The 23351-nt window shown below is 42.1% G+C and overlaps 1 protein-coding gene across 1 annotated transcript in view; it reads right to left on the reverse strand.

Moving 5' to 3' along the window:
• The window catches only part of LOC124606299 (beta-alanine transporter-like), a 489380-nt gene that overhangs the window by 68905 nt on the left and 397124 nt on the right, over positions 1–23351 (reverse strand). The window contains exon 8 of the mRNA XM_047138280.1: positions 14895–15073. Coding sequence (XP_046994236.1) covers positions 14895–15073 — 179 coding nt within the window. The remainder of the gene's footprint in view (positions 1–14894; positions 15074–23351) is intronic.

Here is a 23351-nt window from a genome sequence, read left to right on the forward strand (position 1 = left end):
CTCTGCGACCGCCCGGATCTTGCAGACTGAGGGGCAACCTTAGGAACAGGGCAAGCAGCCATGTGCGGCCGAAGATCAGTATCAGCCTGAGACAGAGCCTGAAACCGGTTCGTCAGACAAACTGGAGAGGCCTTCCGTTCAGCCCTCCGGAATGTCTTTCGCCCCCTGCCACATCTCGAGACGTCCTCCCACTCTACCACAGGTGAGGGATCAGCCTCAATGTGGGCAGTATCCCGGGCAGCCACAGTCGTAGTCCGATTGGGGGATGCGTGGGACGAGCTGGCCGTCACAGACAAACTCCCATCAGCACCCCCACAGTGATGCCCATTGGCAACAGCCTCAAGCTGTGTGACCGAAGCCAACCCTGCCTGAAGCTGGGAGCGAAGGGATGCCAACTCAGCCTGCATCCGAACACAGCAGTTGCAGTCCCTATCCATGCTGAAAACTGTTGTGCAAAGAACGTCTGAACTAATCTACAGAGGGCACAAACAACTCGACACAAAATTTAAACGGTTATTAAAATACAAGATTGCCTAGTAAATGCAGTAATGCTGCTACTTGTGCACTGCTGACACACTGCTCGGCGGCGGATGGAGACTACTCGATTTTATACTATTCAGGTACTAAAACGCGATGCTACAACTCTCAAATACTATACTACACCCGAAATTTATGAATTAAACAATGCAAGCACCAAAAACACGCAAAGAAATTAAGAATTAAACTACGTAACAAATAAGTGAGCTAAGGGTATAAGACTTGCTGCTGCAGCTGCTTATCCAACGGCGGTAGGGAGCACACACAGGTGAAGTTGCGGCGGAGCAGCGAGGAAGTCTCTGTGGTGTGTGATGAGGCCGGAGCCGCTGGCGGCGTGCGCACGTGGTCGGAGTTATTAAGTGGCTCTAGCTGCGAGAACTGCTAAGTTCGTCGCCCACCGCACCTGCATACTAGAGTTGAGTAATCGGTGAACCTGTCATGAAAGCTCAACCGTTGTGACATCTGTTCGTTGGTTGCTGGTTGTTGCATCCTGGGCTGCCCCGCAAGCAGCAACGTGATGGTGTGTTTGAGTTGGCAAAATTTTGCAGCCGTGTCCCTGTATGGTGTTCAACCTTTGAAATGATTATAATTTACTAGTGAAGTGCACCAGCTGTATCTTCTGCCCTGTGGCAGTTAACGTACCGGCTACCTGCCCTGGTCGTTAGCGTAGTTTTGCGGCAGTGCGTTTTCCTCGCCTTGTTGATGCTGTTCGGCACGGCGTGTAGTTCGACAGCTTGGTGTTGTTCTCTTTTCCTCTTTGAGTGTTTATTGTGCCTTGACTGTGTTTATGCGTCAATTATTAAGACATAATCCTTCTGTGATCCTCGTCTTTGCTGGTACTTTTGGTTGTCGTGCTGTTGGTCGAGTGGAAGGGAATTGGTTAGGTGGTTTGTTGGTTCATCAGCCATCCGTAGGTCGTACTGCAACCCGATTGTTTAGTGTTACGCTTGGCTGTCTGTCTCACCTGAACTGTGGTTAGAGTTTCCTCCCCAGTCCGACCCCTGGAACACTTCTGAGCACCACTGTTCGTTGTTTGTGAGTGTCATTTTTATTTGGTCGCAGGTACGGTGACAGGCCTTCGGCCATGTGTTAATATTGTCTGTTTTATGTTTAGTATATGGCTTTCCGCCGAACTTCACGTCAACTATTTTAAGATTAGGCCTTCAGCCGTATTTCATTTAAAATTCTTGTTGCTCTTATTTAGGTTTCAGCCACGTTTGTTTAAGAATCTGTGGCTTTAATATGTAAATCCTTGTCTGTAAAGTTTCTCTTTAATGACCTTGAATTCTGTAAACAGCCTTCAGTCGTGTTCTATAAATGTTTATCTTAAGGTTGTCTTTAATTAGTTTTGAATAATTGTTTGGGCCTTCAGCCGACAAGATATTTAAAATTTTCTTAAGATATTTTTCTGTTGTACTGTGTAAAAGCCTTTAATGTGCTTTCAGCCGAAGAATTAATTTCAATTTTCCTTAATACAGCTTTTAGCCGAAATTTGGTAAATGCTTGGCTCTTAAAGAATTTCCTTAGTTGATCTCAAATATAATTTCGGCCTTTAGCTGACAGGATATTGTAATTTTACTTAAGTAAGACCTTCAGCAGTTTCTCGAATTCCCGGTGTTTTAGAAGGGATCATTTAAACTTGTTTTGGAAGAGTTACTTGGGCCCTCAGCCGTGAATTGATCTTTGTTGTTTTAAAGAGAAAACTGTGCATTGGTTGGAGGAATAAAGTTGTGTGTTCTTGTATAACTAATTGATCTTGGCGCCTTTCCACAACCTAATCCGCTCTGTCCTTCGAAACCAGATTTCATATTTAGTTATGGTGTATATGGTCCCTGACGGCAATTTCTGATGCTAGGAACAGTATACAATGTAGGTAGTCTATCATGCTAATTTCATCACTAGCATTCACAGGAACTGCTCGAATGCCCGAACATTGGCCTGTACGACTGCAGTACATCGTAGAACCATTGGCTGTCTCTTCCGTTCGAACATTCCTAGCACTCCGCAATGGCGCCAGCAGTAACGACAACTCCAGCGGCAGTCTTCTACTGTTCCCATAACGATTCCATACACCATCAGTTTCATATGGTCCAAGAGGAAGAAATGACATCAGGTGACTCCTCACTGTAATACTAAATGAGCTGGCGCCCCATCGTGCTCGAAGTACATCGTTTGTCTCACATTCAGAGGTAGATTCTCCAGCACATCTGGCAACAACGGTTCCACGAAAATGTGATATCTTCGTCCACTGAGAGGGAATGGAAAAGTGAGCAGCTCAATCAATGCCGAGAGTAACAGCCTACGCATCACACTGTATCACAGTTGATGAGCACAAGATGGAATAGTTTGCGGATTCACATGCGGGCAGACATGCGAATTGAGGATATTCAATGCAGCTACACAGTCCAGAACAGCGACACAGACACAACAGCTTACGTCAGCACTAACAAAATCTTACCCAACATTTCAAGTTCACGTCAAAGGCCAAATGCTCCTGACCGAAATATTTTGTTTTGAGGTCCTGAAGTGTTTCATGTTGGCTTTGGCTGCGTGCTGGTTTCTTATATTTCTCTCCATGCTCCAAATACATAAATAAGTTGCCGCCTGAACACACCTTTCACGTATAGCGAGAGTTGCTTACAGGATAGTCGATCGCCGTTAAGGGGCTCCGGAACGCCCTATACTTGCAATGTTAAAATAACGCTCATAAATTACATCTTTCCTCACAGAGTATTTGAGGTAGAAAGTTGAACTTTTTACAGATTATTTATTGGAATATGGGCTACAACTTAACACAGGGATTTTACAAAATTTTAGTTCAGTTATTAAAGATGATTTTTTTTTCAATTGTAATGAAAATTCACAACATTTTTTTGCAATTTTTTAATTGTATATTCAAAAATATACAGTTTTTTGGATAAAGGCTGTGTTAAATTATGCAGAAGGTACTGTGTAACATTTACTGAAAGTTTGAAACAAATATGTTTGGAAGATCCTTAGAAAACATGTAATAAGTATGAGAAAATAAAAGTTTTGGGAATCGAGCGACGAAGGTTGGATTAACTTTTTAGTGCATTCCAGGTCCATAGGATGGATTATCTTCATCCTCTGCAAACTCCTCCTCCAGCTTCCTCTTGTTCCTCCTCCTATTTACTCTTGCTTGTATTTCTAGACTCTTTACAGCCCTGTCTGCAGCCCGAAGGCGTTCCTTGTCTAAAGCAAGCATCGCTCGTTGTTGTGTTCGTAGATTTTGCTACCATTTTCTTCAGTTGCAGTTACTGCAACACTGTTCCAAAAGGTGGTCATGTATGAACACTTATCACATTTGAGTTGTATTTCACTAGCAAGTCCTACGTGCTTTATTATGGAGAGTTCCAGACCAACTTCACTACAATGAATACATCTTACACAGTTTGAAAAAATTCCTTTGAGAACCGACATATCAAATATTTCATTCACATCCGATTCGCCCATAAACCATTCATAGTTTTCACTCATTGAACCACGCTTCTTCTGTAAAGTATTTTCTTTCCCACTTTGACTGCTATGGGCAGGTGTACTTGAGAGGTTAGGTCCACTCACTTGGTTATCGTCTTTATTGTTAACAGTAATAACACATACCTTTGGCTTTCCAACACTTCTCCTTTTCTTAAAAGCCTTCAGAGGATTTCTAATAACTTTACTTTTACTCATTATTATACTTCAACAAAACAGAGACTCAAGAAACAGAATTAATTACGAATATTTTCGAGATAACGACAAAGTAAATAAACATGAAACAATCGACAATCACACCAGCGATATATATTGAACCATCACAGGTTAGCCACAACACATACTTTATCTCACATCACTAAAATGTACCTGATGAACACGGACGTTAATAATAACACCATTTGACAGCAGTTTAACAGCGCCACAGTGGATCACGCTCATGCAGAACACATTTCAAAAAAAATTTAAAAATAGTTGTATTCTTCGGAATTAAACAGATTATATATCTATTAAAAGGTAATAGTCTGCAGATTCAGAAAACGCAAAAAAGTAAAAATTGAACTTTTCATGATTTTAAGCCTTTCTGGAGCCCCTTAAGTATATTATTAATCAGCATCCAGATAGTCTGCGTCCTGAATCCGTGTGCCTTCTTCCTCCAACTTGGCTAATATTTAGCCTCCTTACAGGCTGCAGATAAAGCTCTGAAACCGTGTTCAGAGGGTTTGTGGTGTTATTCCAGTTATGAGCTGCAGTGAAATATACAAAGAACTTGATACCACTTATCAATATGACGCTGCACCCCGTCTGGCCTGGATGCACGCACTGATTCGATTGAGAAGGATGTCACAGAGCCATTGCATCCTCTCACCCTTGTACCTGGCCCTTGAGTTCCTGGATACTGACACAAGGACGGAGTTCACGTTCGAGCTGCTTTCACACGCGTTCTGTCCGGGACAGATCTACGGACCTTTCTGCCCACGGAAGTTCCGTAACATCAGGCCGATGGTTCATAGGGAAGGGTGCAACCGGTGTACGAGAATTGTCCAGTTGAAGAATGCCACACGATAACGACAAATGAAAGGTAACACACAAGAACGCAGGATGTCTGTGACGTATCGTTTTCCGTCGGAAATCCCTTAATCATAGCTAGCCGTCACCTGAATTCGTACCTTCACTCTGACGCCAGACGTAACACCGCTGTAGTTCTCCAAAACATCGGAAGAATGTGACTTCTTCCCTTGTCACCGACGGACTCGTCGACGTTTGGTATCTGGTGTTGTGCAGAACTAAGACTCGTCTCTAGAACATAATGCGACACCATTTCACAGCAGTTAATGTTTCCTGGTCTCGATTAGACTCCATACGCGGCCGTTACTGTTGTAGTGATAACGGTAGCCTACATCTACATCTACATCTGCATGGATACTCTGCAAATCACATTTAAGTGCCTGGCAGAAGGTTCATCGAACCACCTTCACAATTCTCTATTATTCCAATCTCTTATAGCGCGCTGGAAGAATGAACACCTATACCTTTCCGTACGAGCTCTGATTTCCCTTATTTTATCTTGGTGATCCTAGGCAAGGGACGGTAATTTTCTGTCGACTGCTGTTAGCCTCCAATCAAATGTACGGGATGACAGAGAATGTAGCACAGAGTCCGCTACTTCTTATAACACGCCAGATGTAGTGTTACATGGCCTTTGCTGTTCTTTATCTCTATAAAAGATTTTGGAGGCAATCTGAGTAGCCGTAGTTTGCAGACGACGCTGTCTTTTAACGACTGGTAAAGTCATCAGAAGAGCAAAACAAATTCCAAAACGATTTAGAAAAGATCCGTATGGTGCAAAAATTGGCAATTGACCCTAAATAACGAAAAGTGTGAGGTCATCCGCATGGGTGCTGAAAGGAATCCGGTAAACTTCGGTTACACGATAAATATGTCAAATCTAAAGGTCGTAAATTCAACTAAATACGTAGTAATTACAATTACGAACAACTTAAAGTGGATCTGTGGTTGACATCATTAAGGCAAAGGCGTTTTACGTTGCGGTGGAATCTTCTCATGAAATTTCAATCTACAACTTCCTCCTCTGAATGCGAAGATATCTTGTTGACATCCCACATACATAGGGAGAAACGATCACCACAATAAATTAAGGAAAATCACAGCTCTCACGGGAAAATGTAGCTGTTCGTTTTTTCCGCGCGCTGTACGAGTTTGAAATAATGGAAAATTATTGTAAATGTAGGTCGATGAACCCTCTGCCAGGCATTTAAATGTGATTTGCAGAGTATCCACGTACATGCAGATGGTGCACGCTACCGGGACCCTGCAGATACGGAATTTTGTCATGATGTTAGACAGTACTGCAGAAGAGATACATATGGTCTGAGTTGAAAGCAGACTGTTGATTAAAAGTGCAAGTCTTGATAGTGAAGCTTGAAACGGTCGAATTTTTATAAAGTAACTTTAGTTTTCTTGACATTCTCTCACAGTTACCCTCGATCCCTCCGTAGTGTTGTTAGGTGCTGGCTGAAGTGGCTGCAGAATCAGCCATTCGCGGACCAACGACAGTTGGCAATGGCAAAGTGCAAATCTGCCCCTTTATTTTCTAAGTCCCTACATCACCTCTAGCGGTGGCAAAAGAGCAGCTTCGATCAACAGGCGTCGCTTGAGAAGACCTGATTGAAGAAGTTTAAGTTTCTGATTAAGATAGGGCTTTCGATTGAATATTTTCTACAAGGAAACCATGCTTCGCCATGCCGTGTAATTGCTCCTTAAGAAAACGCTAGTCTCTTTCTCTGAGCTATTCTCTCTGCGGTTAAATAGTAAAGTACATTCAAACATTTTAAATAGAAAAAAATTGTCTCTCTCTCCGTTACTCATTTTCACTAATGACGCAGTACTCGTTAGCGCAGATGAACTTCTGCCAAACCTCTTGTTTACTTATGTCAGAAAATCCCTGCGGTTCTTAAATCGAGTGCCACCACTGCATTTTCGAGGTATTTTACTAAGAAGAAAATATCTTTCTACTTTTGCCGCTAACAGTGCCTTCTTTTGAAACGTATCTTCTCATCCCACTCACCCGAGTCGCAGGCCGTTTGGCACTAGGGGCCTGTTGCATCACCGGAAATTGTATTTGTGTCCCATTCATGATGCTTGGATGCCCACGTGCAGCAAATATAGAGAGCTGTTCAGGCCATGGGCTCTTTATCTGCCCCCTCCCCCCCCCCCCCCCCCCCGGGTGTCTTTCCGCGGAATAGCTTGGAGCGAGATGGCTGCACGTATACTTCTCCACTGTGCAGAATGCTTTAAATATCCTGTTATTTATATAAGGCATGCAAATCTTGAATCAAGAGCAATTGAAGAGTAAGGGTACACTAGTCACTTGCTGGTTATCACTTGTACTATGGTTTACCGTATTGCTTGATGCTGATTAATGTTCCGATCAAATGGGTCTATTTATGAATTTACATAATTACGTCTCTGTTTCCAGAAAAATGGTTTTGTAACATAGGGAATAATATACGTTAAAATTTAAGAAAACACCTGCCCCCTAATTTTCTGTGTCTTCAAAGTGAGAGTGAGCCAGCATTTTCGTATCACCATTTCTCCTGTGCAGTAGTAACTTCGGTTCACCTTAATTTTAACACATCGCGCTGTCAAACCGTAACTACACTGGTCAACTAAAGAAATTTTTGTGACCTAAATGGAAGGTTTCGTCTCTACTGATATGGGATCATAAAGAAAAAGAATATTTTAGTAGCTTTTTCATATTATCTCTAGTTCTGTAAATACTCAGTAATAAATTAGAGTATCAGCGAAGTGCATCATTTAACAACACTATGTAATACAAATGCAATGGTGGCGAATGTTATTTTTAAATTAAAAATGCGATTTAAAACGACTACTTCTAACTTAACAATTCAAACATACATGAAAACAAGAGAATAAATCGAAAACAAACATTGATTTCTACAGAACAGGGTGCTTTCTCTTTACTTGATTACTGTCATTCTGTTATGCGGTATTTTGAAGGAATATACAACAGTAGTCCTCAAGTGTAGAACTGTTCCACCGATCCCGATATATTCTTTCCACTGTTGATGAATACTGGAGCAACAGTTCATGATTACCATCATTCACTGACTCTCTGTCCTCTTTTAAAAATAATATCTAAATACGATTGCCGAAAGAGTATTTTGAGTGTCATGTTGCAACCCACGAGTAAGCGACGATACCTGTCCATCACGTTATTCAATGCCTCAGTATAATCTGCCACTCTTCTTTTACCCAAGGAGACATGCACCTCAGTTTTAAAGCATTCCCAAGCTTGTTTTCCATTGCCACGGAGCTCTAGCTTAAAGTCTTGGTCCATACAAATTTTAAAAATTTCTGGACCAATGAAGATTCGTTCCTTGAGTCGCGTCTCACTCATTTGTCTCTCAGGTAGTGGAATCGTCTCTACCCTTATTCTTTCCGTTTAAAAGTTTTTCATGTGACCTAGTTGGATATATAATGGCAGAAAAATGATTTTATATCGACCTACCAAGAGGTTGTGATGAACATTCTTATATCGAAGACGCAGGCCAAAGGGTACAGGCTGTAACCCCACAGGTTGAATTCAGTACAGGCAGATGACCCCTTTTGGAACTGTGCACAAAGCTGACAGCATGTTGGGTTGGGTGCTATTCAACCTTTTTTTTTTTTTTCATAGGTGGTTCAAATGGTTCAAATGGCTCTGAGCACTATGGGACTCAACTGCTGAGGTCATTAGTCCCCTAGAACTTAGAACTAGTTAAACCTAACCAACCTAAGGACATCACAAACATCCATGCCCGAGGCAGGATTCGAACCTGCGACCGCAGCGGTCTTGCGGTTCCAGACTGCAGCGCCTTTAACCGCACGGTCACTTCGGCCGGCTTTCATAGGTGTTTGTGAATACAATATACCATGCAGAAAAAGTAGTTATCTACAAGATTAGTTGGCTCCTTTCATATCATAGGGACATCAAAGGGCACTGAATGTTCAGCTTTAATGTTCAATCCGCATAAACTCGCAAAACTGGAATTGTAGCAGACATGAGGCCCCCACGGTTTTTCTTCATCACTTTATACAATAATATGAAGTTTACGGCTGGCAAACGTCACATTTCCACACGCTTTCGGTCTCGGATATGCCTTGCGACAGGGGGTGGGGAGACTACCTATGTGAAGATGTTAAGAATCAGCAATGATCAACGGCATAACGGCATGAGAGTGCAGAAGGTACACGCTACGTGTATTCATAGACCATATGGGCTCTGAAAAACGTTTTGATGATCTCTCCATTTTCAAAGTTTCAGGGCTGGTCGCACATTCGGATCTCTGGGGGAAGGTTGCTAAATGGAACATGACCATGATAGAAAGACTGAGTACCTAACGAAACGGTAACGTTCTCCGAATCGGGAAATGGAATGTCAGAAGTTCAAGGAATCTAGAATATCTACAAAGGGAAATGCAATGGTTCAGTGCAGAGCAGGGGTCAGTGAGGTGAAATGGAAACAAAACAAGGATTAAGTCTTGTCAAACGACTATAGGGTAATGTCTATAGCAGCGTAAAATGATATAACGGGAGAAGGATTCGTTCTGAGTAGGAAGGTAGGGCAGAGAGTGAGTAACTGTGAGCACTGATATGGTTATTCTCATGAGAATCGACAGCAAACCAATACAGACAACTGTAGTTCAGGTACACATGCCGACGTCGAAAGCAGAGGATGAAAAGATAAAGCATGGAGGATATAGCACGTTTAGGTCAGTACATAAAGGAAGATGAAAATCTTATAGCCATGGGAGACTGGAATGTGGTTGCAGGGGAGCGAGAAGAAGAAAAGGCTACGAGAGACTGTGCGCTGGTATTAGAAAGAGAGAGAAGAATGACTAATTGAGTTCTCTTACGAAATTCAGCTAGTAATTGCGAATATTCTGTCCAGGAATCACGAGACACGGAGGCATACTTGTCAAAGGCCGGCAGCTACTGTCCACATAGTCAGGGTCCATCAGATAAAACGTCATGCTAGGCACCATGTTGGCAAAAGTCTGGCTCTAAGGCCCCATGGACCTTAGTAGGAGAAAGAGCCTCCAAAAATAGAGTTTAACGTTTACAGTTAGCGACATGTAAATAACCTACGTGATTTACGCGATCGGAAGACAACTGCCAGACACTGCCTGCATAACCCATAATGAGGTGTTACGCCCTGCAAGCTAGGGAATCCACCATCATGCTCCACTGTTGCGTCGGTTTGTTCGGATTTCTGTCTCTCGTCGTTTGAATCCTCCTCCTCATATTGTTCTGCAGCTTCTGCTTTTTAACTGATGTTTTATCACATCTGAAACCTGATACTGCATATTAATACACTCTTTCCTCCTGACTTAAACGCTTAATATTTGTCTTCCTGTTTTCTTGTAATCTTTGATGCAGCATTTATTCAAATTAATGAGCCAGTTTTGGGCTCCTTACGTTGTTTTAATAGTTGCATGACCCTTCTTGTTCACCTATGCGTCCGTGATAAGCTTTGGTCTTACCAATGATCACTTCCTGCTTGATTTACGCCTGTAAACAGGATCGCGTCACATGCTTCCACATCACATATTAAGGTATCGCCTTCTTTAAATTGTATTTGTTAGCAGAGGTCGTTGGCAGACGAGATATACTGCCACACACCGTTTGATGATTTATGTCCAGAATCGTTGTGTTAAGTCGAACACGCATAATATAGAGTACACTTTTCCATTTTGTATTGTGTAAATTATAACGTTGTCATAATTGTGAGAGAATATTGTTATTACAATGATTTATGGCGTCACTATGGAACCACAATGATCGCATTTAATATTTCAATAAAAAGCAGTTCAGGTAGCAAAAAAAAAAAAAGATGTTTTAAATTCCTGCAACCGGTTTCGTTCCGTACAACTATTCGGTTGGCGACAAGTACCAATCGGCGCTTCACAACTCCGTGAACGGTTTCCACATGTGATCTGGAATTTTCGGCCTGAAGATACTTATAAAGACCGAATCGGCTACCGGAATTTAAAATAAATAATTTATGGTGACCTGCGTCAATTTTTATTAAACTTCGTTTTGGAGTCTCTGTATCTTGACGCAGGAGTAGTAAACATCCAATCAGTTGCAGAATGGAAGGTTCGCTAAAACCCTTTACCATGGTTTCAACGTTTATAAAAACGTTTTATTCCGAAGGAAATACTGACAACTGAATTATATGTTATGGCAAACTGTCAAGCGTCAGTCGGCTATGTTTTAAGGTACCTCTGGCACAACATGTAATACAGTTGTCAATATTTCTTTCTGAAGAAGACGTTTTTATAAACGATCCATTTAGCAACTGCTTGCCTGTTTACTATTTCTATAAGTAGATTTTATTGCACGGTTGCTGCTCCCGCCATGTACGAAATTTTAAAAAGTCTCCATGTCTATTACACGACCCACGTCGTTTCCAAATCTTTTTACTCTATATAGGTTGTGTCCATCTCAAATTATAGTTACGTACTCTATCCCGTCCCAATGCAAACCGGTTTTCACGTTTATTATTCTATCACAAAGTTTTATATATATTTTCTATTTTCAAATTTTTTACAAACCTTTTAATTGTCTTGATTGAAAAAATATTTTACATTTCAATTGGTTACTATTTCGGTTGCCAGATGATCGGCTTAACATGAGAAAGAACAGTCAGAAACATAAAATTGCCTTCAGTTAAGCTGACTTAAAGCAGCTTCAAGAAAATTATGTATTTCAAGTTAATGACCGATAAATACCACTCATGGTGTACATAGTGTCTGTGTACATTGCAGTCTGCAACGCCATCATCTAATATTATTTCCTGGTACCATATAAAGGAAAGGAAAGCACCTATCACGTCGACACGAACAATAAATAGTATTAAGCCATTAAGGAGATAGGAAACTGTAAGTGATGATTACATACCAATCTCATCAAGGAGTGAAAATTTAACGCACTGCTACTTACAACAACAAAGCTATAAAGTGCAATACAGGGCCTACGGGATTAAACAGACATATTTTGTCGTTAAAAATAAAGATGCCAGGACCAGCTTAAACGCATGAATTATTTTAACGTAGGATGATATGAAAAATGTTAAATATAAGGGAACACACGTGTTTAATAAGTGTAAGTGAGTAAAAAGGTATAGCCGTTGTCGTTACGAAATATCTCTCTCTTCAATATCCAGAATGTGTATTATAAAAGCATGCAAGTTGGCCAAGCTTGTTTATCACCGTGTGAAGGTATTAGAACTCTCGTTGCTGTGTGTACTTATTACGATCAATCAAAAATTGCCAGAAACACCCGGCAGATGACGCACAACTACGCAGAGTTACAATTCGGGTAACACAGTAGAGTCGTTATTAATACAATAATTTTTTACAATTTTTCATTTATTACCATATTAATAATAATATTATTGTGTAATTTTAATTATAACTGCGCCTACTTATGTGCCACCTGTCGGCCGTTCCAGCAATTTTTCACTGACGCCGACAAACACAAACAGAAATTAGTGTTCAAATAGCATCAGATATTGAAAAATTAGACTGAATAACTGTGCATATTTTATATTTCACTATCTGGATATTGCCGAGTCGAGCCCATTTCGCCACAAGGACATCTTAACCTTTTACTGAGGAACACTTCCTATCAAGCCTGGCATGTTAAATTTTTCATATTTTCCTGTTTTTTTTAAAAAAATATGTTTTTTAACAAGACTAGAGTCTTTATTTTTCACGAAATAATATGTTTGTTTATCAGCGTAGATTCTGCATTGCACTCTATTACTTCGCTGGTTTAACTAGCAGTGTGTTCAATTTTCGTTGATTAATGAGCGAAGTATGTTTCCATTATTTATGTATTAATACTTAATTTATATTTTCCTTTTCTATATCCAGAAATGACGTCAGATAATATCGTTTTTGCCTACAGTGCACGTACACATCATCTTTACCACGAGTGGAATGTCGTTACTATTTAACGTTCATTACCTCGAAATATCTATGTTCCTGATGTTGGTTCATGTCAGTTTAACTTACGGCAATCTTCTGTCTCATTGTGGTTCATTGATCACCTCGAATGAGAGTGTACCCATGTTCCATGACTCTATGAGTAAAAGATGTGTAACGGCGGCTGCCACGCGGGGAGTTGCCCAGGTTTGCGTGTTCTTGTTACGATGTTGATAGACGCGTCGCCCAAAGACTCATCTCGCTTTTGCGCTTTTCTTCACTGCGAGGTCTCCGTAGGCCTTCTGCAAGCATCTAGAAAACTCTCCAATGATCTGCTTTACCTCCAAAAGAAAGTCAGTGACAGCTCTCTGCTTGAAACCTACCTCCATTACAGATATTTTGAATACTTCGTATAACGCCGCCACCTATCAAAACTTCATGAAACTATAGGGGGCTGAAGCGGAAATATTCCACGATGTACCACAATAAGTTCTGCTATTTTTCAATAGAAACTGCATTATTTATTGATCGTCACTTGAATCAATAAAAACTAGTAATGAAATGGAAATATTACATTATTGCGATCAACACAGTTAAAAATTTTGTAAACTTTTAGAAAAATTCTTAAGCTCGCTTTTCTCCTTCACCAGATTATATTAGTTATAAGGACCGTGTATTATTGTAACTGACCCCCAGCTGGCGCAGTGTCGTCTATATAGTACTGTTTAACGTAAACGTTAGCCGGCTGGGGTGGCCGAGGCGCTACAGTCTGGAACAGTGTGACCGCTACGGTCGCAGGTTCGAATCCTGCCTCGGCCACGGATGTGTGTGCTGTCCTTAGGTTAGTTAGGTATAAGTAGTTCTAAGTTTTAAGGGACTGATGACCTCAGAAGTTAAGTCCCATAGTGCTCAGAGCCATTCGAACCATTTTTGAACGTAAAGGTTCAGTGTTGTGCGTCCCCTGTCAGTGTTGCGAAAAGCCACCATACTGTCGCAAGTTGTGTTTTTTATCTCGTCCGAATAGAAACCAGACTGTCGCCATGTTGGCGGCCGGAGTGGGCGAGCGGTTCTAGGCGCTACAGTCTGGAACCGCGCGACCGCTACGGTCGCAGGTTCGAATCCTGCCTCGGGCATGGATGTGTGTGAGGTCTTTAGGTTAGTTAGGTTTAAGTATTTCTAAGTTCTAGGGGACTGATGACCACAGCAGTTAAGTCCCATAGTGCTTAGAGCCATTTGAACCATTTTGTCGCCGTGTTGTTTTCTAAACTGTACCTGTCTACTTACTGTGTGTCTTCAAACGCATCGTTAACGCCGTGTTTTTATATTTTAAATTCCACAACTTTCCTCCTTTTTACAGTTTTTTACAATGTCATCGTTTTATCACCTGTTTTTATTGTTTGTTTTAATTCTTCTTATATTTTTCAATTTTTCTGTGGGCTGTAGAGCGGCCTATTACGCTGCTGCCAGGGGGGAATCGAAATACAATAAAGAAAAAAATTCTAATTGAATCATATTTTAATAAATTCAAGCATTTTGCGTATTTCAGTGTTACTATTGTTAACGTTGTAGGCATAAGTGAGATGTTAAAATGACGGGGAATGGGGGGGGGGGGGGGAGGGTGAGAGGGCTGTTGGCTGGATGTTTTGGGGGTGAGAGAGCTAGGGTGAAACTTCTCACCCGCCCCACCCCTCACTCCCCCTCCCCACCCCCCTCGCCCTCACCGCCTTCCCGCCACACCCTGGAACCGGAACGTGGATCCACGCGAGTTGTACATAAGGAGTCGCGTTCGCGTCAAGCAGAATATTGAAGGGCAGCGGGGTGCACATGAGCGCGGCGGAGACTCCTCACCATGTAGTTGAGCAGCGGGATGAAGATGGGACCCAGCATGCCGAAGACGGACGAAGTGCTCATGCCGATGCCGCGCACCACCGTGGGGTACAGCTCCGAGGCGAGCAGCGGCAGCACCACGTACGACGACGAGATGCCCATCTTGCCCACGCAGTACAGCCCGAGCGTCAGCGACGGATCTGCAGAAAGACAATCGCCATTCTCTAAGCGCATAAACCGATTCTACCATTGGCTGCGTACACGTAAGGACAGGGATCGAAAGGCTATTTACAATTTGTACAGAAACCAGATGGCAGTTATAAAGAGTCGAGGCTCACGAAAGGGAAGCAGTAGTTGGGAAGGCAGTGAGACAGGGTTGTAGCCTCTCCCCGATGTTATTCAATTTGTGTATTGAGCAAGCAGTGAAGGAAACAAAAGAAAAATTCGGAGTGGGTATTAAAATCCAGGGAGAGGACATAAAATCTTTGAGGTTCGCCGATCACATTGTAATTCTGTCAGAGACAGCAAATGGCTTGGAACAGCAGTTGAACGGAATGAATAGCGTCTTGAAATGCGGATATAAGATGAATATCAACAAAAGCAAAACGAGTATAATGGAATGTAGTCGAATTAAGTCGGATGATGCTCAGGGAATTAGATTAGGAAATGAGACACTTAAAGTAGTAAAGGAGTTTTACTATTCGGGGAACAAAATAACTGATGATGGTCGAAGTAGAGAGGATATAAAATGTAGACTGGCAATGGCAAGGAAAGCGTTTCTGAAGAAGAGAAATTTGTTAACATCGAGTACAGATTTAAGTGCCAGGAGGTTGTTTCAGAAAGTATTTGTATGGAGTGTAGCCATGTATGGAAGTGAAACATGGACGATAAATAGTTTGGACAAGAAGAGAATAGAAACTTTCCAAATGTGGTGCTACAGAATAGTGCTGAAGATTAGATGGGTAGATCACATAAGTAATGATGAGGTATTGAATAGGATTGGGGAGAAGAGACGTTTGTGACACAACTTGACTAGAAGAAAGGATAGGTTGGTAGGACATGTTCTGAGGCATCAGGGGATCACCAATTTAGTATTGGAGGGCAGCGTGGAGGGTAAAAATCGTAGAATGAGATCAATGGATGAATACACTAAAAAGATTCAGAAGGATGTAGGTTGATGTAGGTTGCAGTAGTTACTGGGAGATGAAGAAGCTTGCACAGGATAGAGTAGAATGGAGAGCTGCATCAAATCAGTCTCAGGGCTGAAGACCACAACAACAACAACAACAACACCAACAACGTAAGCACTGAATGTGTTTTGAAAGTGAAGAGTGCCGAAAAAGTAATAACTGCTTCTGTGTGCAAGTATGAAACAAAATTCTAAAACTAAGGCGGAGGACTGAGTTTTATGTCATTGCCAGGATATTTTTTCTGTCACTTGACACTGCTTTCAGTCTTGGAAATCTCTTGTCTATGTGAAAAAATGTCAAGTTGCTTTGTGACTCGGAGTGACCTGATGGAAGAGTTAGTCCAAGGATCGAAGGTATGCTACAGAAAAATCATGTCCAATAGTACCGTGCCTAGTAAACCATATATATGTACAAATCAATCAGTGAGTGGAGTAAAGATTTAGTCTGCTACAATAACACTGCTGCTTCACAGTTTGTAGAAGTCTTAGTGTAATAGGAAATACAGATTCAAGGTAGAGTCACACAATTATCTAGTGTTTTTAAAGTACTAAGCGATATACGCGTACTCCAATACAGTACTTATGTATCTGGCAATTCTAGCGTTTAAATCTACGCTACATCATTGCAGAACAAAAGTTTTAGGTTTTAGACTGCCTCTTCTTCCACACAACGTGCACGGTTCCATATCCACACCCTTTGCATAAACGAATGTTGAAAATAGTTTACACACCTTGGTTTTAGCAGCCTAGAGGTGTCTTGTGACTGCGACGATCCCAAATTCAATTTCTATAAAAATATTTTGTCTGTTCGGGGTTTCTGTTATTTGAGGGTAAGCACCGTCAGATTAATGTCCTTCTGTTATCCACACTTACAGTAAGACGAATCCTTCCTCCCAGTTCGATGAAGGTGTTACTTAAGTCGTTCATGAATGAATTTCAAGCCTGATGCTTCCTGGAATTTTAAGCCTGTTACTATAACATCCGTGAAATGTGTATTGGTACGGCCGTTTATCATTCTACTGATGGTGGTGCTATTTTTCATCAACTTTCAGGTTCCCTTTAATATGATTATGTAATCAACCGACTTTCTCATTATTTTATTCCCGATAAGGACGTAATGGAATTCCACACAGATAAAAAGAACAATGCCCTTCTTCTTCGGTAAGTGTATCACGTTTTAGGATTTCTAACAGAAGCTTATTAAGGGACTATTTGCTATGTCACTACAAAAGATGCAAAACTGCGTAGGGGACAAACAACACCGTCTTTTGAACGAAATGTTTTGGAAAGCGTTCTCGTATATTATTGACGTTTTTGTTAACTATGATGTCACAACCGGTGCTTCAGGAACCGGCTTGCACACCTCTGTACCTCGTGAGGTGGGCACAGTCATTACGTGCAGTATCTTTCACGAGTGAACTGCGTGTTCCACGTACTGCACACTGGAGGCGTTCATTGCGCCGTGGAACGCATATTTCTAGCAGCGTCACTCAGTGTCGTTCACAAAGAGCCAACCACTACTGTTACATTCTTTAAAAAATTAGGAAGAGTAATGATCGAATTATTGCAAAGGCAATACCATGACTATAAATTTTATTTGAAGAATGTAGGTACAGAGAATATATCGCACGTTATTCATATCACATATTCGGAATACAAACTCATCCTATGTGCATTAACAATTTCCAACGACGCAAACAAAACCTCGTCGTATGGATCAACTAATGAAAACAAAATCATGTAATTACACCTTGTGAGATACTCAAGAGTAGAGTCGGAAATTACTCTTTTTTTCCTGACTGTAATTGTGAAATGTTTCATACAAATTTTAGTTAATCAAATATCCTGAAATATTGTTTAAAAATTATGGAAAAAGAGTTATTAAAAGCTGGAAGCTTTTACAGCCTTCTATAATCTAATCACCAGATATTCTTCATTAAGATGAAAAAGATAGTTTTGAAAATGGCTTTCTCATTCGGTGGTGTGAATTTAAATATTTTTCTTTGATTCCTGCGTGATTTTATAGCGATCATGAAATAGCTCAAAATTTTCCTGCCCCATAAAGTAGATGTTCATGCAACCGAAGGGTGTCTCCTCAATTCTGGTGTTATAATCTACGGAAAATGCACAGCAGGAAACGAAAGGAACGTAAATGTATGCTACCTCTCAAAATTCCGTTAGCAGCATACATTCTGTGCACAGGTAACAAGTTTTTTCTAAAGATACTTGTCTGGAGTGTAATCTTGCAATCTTGCACAGACGTGGACGACAAGAAATTCAGACAAGACGAAAACTGAAGCCTCTAAAACGTGGCGCTATAGAAGATAGGTCAAGATTAGACGGTCAGACTAGATATCTAATGAGGATTTTCTAACCTGAATTAGCGGAAAAAATTCTGGTACAACTTGACTACAACAAAGGATCGGTCGATAGGACACACCCTGAGGCATAAAGGGGCAGTCAGTTTGATAATGAAGGAAAGTGTGGGGATTAAGAATCGTAGAGCGGAACTTAGGCATGAATACAGTAAGCATATTCAAAAGGGTGTAGGTCGCAGTAGTTATTCGAAGGTGAAGAAGCTTGCTCAGGCTAGAATACCATAAATAGATGTACCAAAGTATTTTCCGAACTGGAGACAACAACAACATGAGGACGAGAGAGTTCCTGAGCGATGTTTTCAGTCATAGATTACGCTGAAAATAACGATTAATTTTTTCTAGTAATCACGCACGTGTTGGTTTTAGCACGTTACATATTTTATTCTGTTGTGTACAAATCTTTTCATCACTGCATAGGAGTCACAGAAATATTTACAAAACGACTTGCCGTTTATTGTGATCTGTAAATATCTGTGATGACCTGCTATCTAAATACCATATTACTTAGTCACAGCAGTATTAGTTGTCATGCATTTACTATCAACGTTGGCTTCCCACAATTAGTAGAAACAAAATTGATTCGATATGCAAACAGAGATAACATGCAAGTATATATACATACGTACGTACCCATTCGTACATAAATCTGATCACTTAATTTTAAAGTTCTGTTAGCATATCTACAAAAAAGGAACTCCTCAGTCTTGTCAAACTGCAGAATGTTCAGAGAAGTCACAGATGCATTAGAAACTCTGCATTGTGGCTGCTTTAGCATTCAACAGGCAGCAGTGCTTCTGTTTCCCTTGAGGACTGCTGTGCTGACACGGATCTGATTAACTATCGAAACTTCCAGCACCCTGACGTGTTCTGATTAACGTGGACAATATTGGAGTTAGTTGAGTCATGTAGAGATAACAATTAATACTGACAGAAGCAATAGGATGGTGACCAGACCGAAACGTGATTACTTAAAAGAGCAGAAAATGTGTCATCAGCTATACGGTAAAAGAGTTGTACTGGAGAGGCTGTGGGGATCCCAGAATGTGTGACAGGACCACAAATGTGCTGACACCTGGCGAAAAAAATTTCCGCAAGGTAAAAAGCATTCAGAAGTTCTCAGAATAAGAACTGTGGAATAACACTATTAACTGTATCACGATATGGATCACTTCAAGTACAGTACGTGATGAAGAGTATCTCACAAAATCCACCTTGAATTTTCTAAGCATTGGTTGTGACGAAACTTCCTGGCAGATTAAAACTGGGTGCCCGACCGAGACTCGAACTCGGGACCTTTGCCTTTCGCGGACAAGTGCTCTACCATCTGAGCTACCGAAGCACGACTCACGCCCGGTCCTCACAGCTTTACTTCTGCCAGTATCTCGTCTCCTACCTTCCAAACTTTACAGAAGCTCTCCTCGTTCGCAGGAGAGCTTCTGTAAAGTTTGGAAGGTAGGAGACGAGATACTGGCAGAAGTAAAGCTGTGAGGACCGGGCGTGAGTCGTGCTTCGGTAGCTCAGATGGTAGAGCACTTGCCCGCGAAAGGCGAAGGTCCCGAGTTCGAGTCTCGGTCGGGCACACAGTTTTAATCTGCCAGGAAGTTTCATATCAGCGCACACTCCGCTGCAGAGTGAAAATCTCAAATTGGTTGTGACGGCATATGGCTATTCACACACAGAATCAGTTTTAGGCAGAAAAATTGGGCCGTTCTGTCGAGTAGGTGATTTGAACCCATAGGTGTAATGATGAGTGACGCCTCCCACAGCACTACCACAAGCTAATACTGTAATAATAATCTCATATCGGTCAGTTACAATCATCGACACAGAAAAATGTACAAAAAATTATTGAACTCTTTTATGGGGTCATGGAGTCATATTTCTACTTCTGTTAGAGTAATATCTGTTGTTCCACATTACTACTAATGCTTCTTGTTTCTCTAAGGTACTGAAAAGCCCCAGATGGAGAGCAACTACTACACTCCTGGAAATTGAAATAAGAACACCGTTAATTCATTGTCCCAGGAAGGGGAAACTTTATTGACACATTCCTGGAGTCAGATACATCACATGATCACACTGACAGAACCACAGGCACATAGACACAGGCAACAGAGCATGCACAATGTCGGCACTAGTACAGTGTATATCCACCTTTCGCAGCAATGCAGGCTGCTATTCTCCCATGGAGACGATCGTAGAGATGCTGGATGTAGTCCTGTGGAACGGCTTGCGATGCCATTTCCACCTGGCGCCTCAGTTGGACCAGCGTTCGTGCTGGACGTACAGACCGCGCGAGACGACGCTTCATCCAGTCCCAAACATGCTCAATGGGGGACAGATCCGGAGATCTTGCTGGCGAGGGTAGTTGACTTGCACCTTCAAGAGCACGTTGGGTGGCACGGGATACATGCGGACGTGCATTTTCCTGTTGGAACAGCAAGTTCCCTTGCCGGTCTAGGAATGGTAGAACGATGGGTTCGATGACGGTTTGGATGTACCGTGCACTATTCAGTGTCCCCTCGACGATCACCAGTGGTGTACGGCCAGTGTAGGAGATCGCTCCCCACACCATGATGCCGGGTGTTGGCCCTGTGTGCCTCGGTCGTATGCAGTCCTGATTGTGGCGCTCACCTGCACGGCGCCAAACACGCGTACGACCATCATTGGCACCAAGCCAGAAGCGACTCTCATCGCTGAAGACGACACGTCTCCATTCGTCCCTCCATTCACGCCTGTCGCGACACCACTGGAGGCGGGCTGCACGATGTTGGGGCGTGAGCGGAAGACGGCCTAACAGTGTGCGGGACCGTAGCCCAGCTTCATGGAGACGGTTGCGAATGGTCCTCGCCGATACCCCAGGAGCAACAGTGTCCCTAATTTGCTGGGAAGTGGCGGTGCGGTCCCCTACGGCACTGCGTAGGATCCTACGGTCTTGGCGTGCATCTGTGCGTCGCTGCGGTCCGGTCCCAGGTCGACGGGCACGTGCACCTTCCGCCGACCACTGGCGACAACATCGATGTACTGTGGAGACCTCACGCCCCACGTGTTGAGCAATTCTGCGGTACGTCCACCCAGCCTCCCGCATGCCCACTATACGCCCTTGCTCAAAGTCCGTCAACTGCACATACGGTTCACGTCCACGCTGTCGCGGCATGCTACCAGTGTTAAAGACTGCAATGGAGCTCCGTATGCCACGGCAAACTGGCTGACACTGACGGCGGCGGTGCACAAATGCTGCGCAGCTAGCGCCATTCGACGGCCAACACCGCGGTTCCTGGTGTGTCCGCTGTGCCGTGCGTGTGATCATTGCTTGTACAGCGCTCTCGCAGTGTCCGGAGCAAGTATGGTGGGTCTGACACACCGGTGTCAATGTGTTCTTTTTTCCATTTCCAGGAGTGTATTTATGTTTAGAGATTGTAGGTAAACATACGCAGATTACCGATTTCGCCCAGCAGTGACTATCTTCAATGTCAGTTGAAGTGTTACGCCAACGATATCAAAAAAGAAAGTTACGCTGACAAGGTGACATAATATCTCGGCTTCATTTCTTCATATCTGTAATAACATCTAGAGCTGGTGCTCACTGCCAGATATCAATAATCTATGGATATCACTCCACATTCATTCACTGAACTTAAAGTGGTAATTTTTCTGTCGTCTTCGTTCGAAACTCACAAAATTACAAGATGGCTACCGAAACGTTCAAGCCCAGTACATGAATTATTAAACAAGAAGCCTGACTAAGACGCAGGATAGAGAGATGTGGTGGCAAGAGGATTTATATATAATGATCGTTACACATTGCAGCAAGAAAGCTGTGTTGGCAATCTCTCAGATTACGAATGCTGTTTTGCTGTGGAAAAAAGGAAACGATTACTCACTACGATGAACCCCTCTACTTGTTTATTTCGACGGTGATCATGACAAAGAAAAGTCACGTTTGATGTCTGTGACATAGAGAAATCTGTAGCAGTAGTAATTACGCTCTGTGACACACTTGCCTAGACATTCCTGAGATCTCTGGTCAATTCTAAAAGCTGTGGACAGAATAATTACTGTTTCGGAGGTATTGGCAGTTCGGTCTTTACTAAACACTAGACCTGCCGCTATTCAGCAAGAATGGCTGTCCAGTAGTGCCGATCACGCAGCAGATTTTCGCAGGGCACAGATTTCGCGTCATTTAACTCGGAGCTGCCGACCTTCTTCCCTTGGACGGGGTGCGTGGGAAGTTGAGGTGCGTTCGTGCTGACTGATTCATGTTTTCATCGGCAGTTTTTGATACATTTGGATACAAAAAATTATCCTGTGCTTCAGAGGTATGTGAAATGCGTGGAACTAGGAAATTATCTAAGTACAGCTTCTATTTTTTGAATCCTTGAAAATAAACTGTCCGGATTCATAATGGTGAACTACCGACTCAGTTGACTATTACTAGCCACAATTTATTGATTTTCACGACTCTTTCTAAAGGCTTAAATCTCACCATCAGGTGGGTTTATGTGGATTAATACGTCTAGTATATGATGTATTACGACTCTGCATCACTTTCTCCCGTGGTCACAGGTTCCTTTACCCGTCATATAACATCACACAAGCTGTCACACTGAAATACCTACAATGTTTGTTGGTGTATGTCATGTAGTAAGACGAAAAGGAAACTGTGTGCAATGCAGAAACTGCCGTAGGTTACTGGAAAGTCGTAAAAGAACATATACTAGTCGTATTGATCTACATAAATCCACATAATGATGGAGGTTTAAAACTCTGTATTATGTCGTGCATATAAATTAACGGAGACTGGTCACAATAAACTTGTTGTTTCAATTTATATCAATAGCAATCAATGTAGAAAGTAACCAAAAACATATACATTTTAAGAGAAATTATGTAAAACACTGACTTTGTGAT

This window comes from Schistocerca americana, chromosome 3 (genome assembly GCF_021461395.2).
Source record: "Schistocerca americana isolate TAMUIC-IGC-003095 chromosome 3, iqSchAmer2.1, whole genome shotgun sequence".
In the NCBI taxonomy this organism is placed as follows: domain Eukaryota; kingdom Metazoa; phylum Arthropoda; class Insecta; order Orthoptera; family Acrididae; genus Schistocerca; species Schistocerca americana.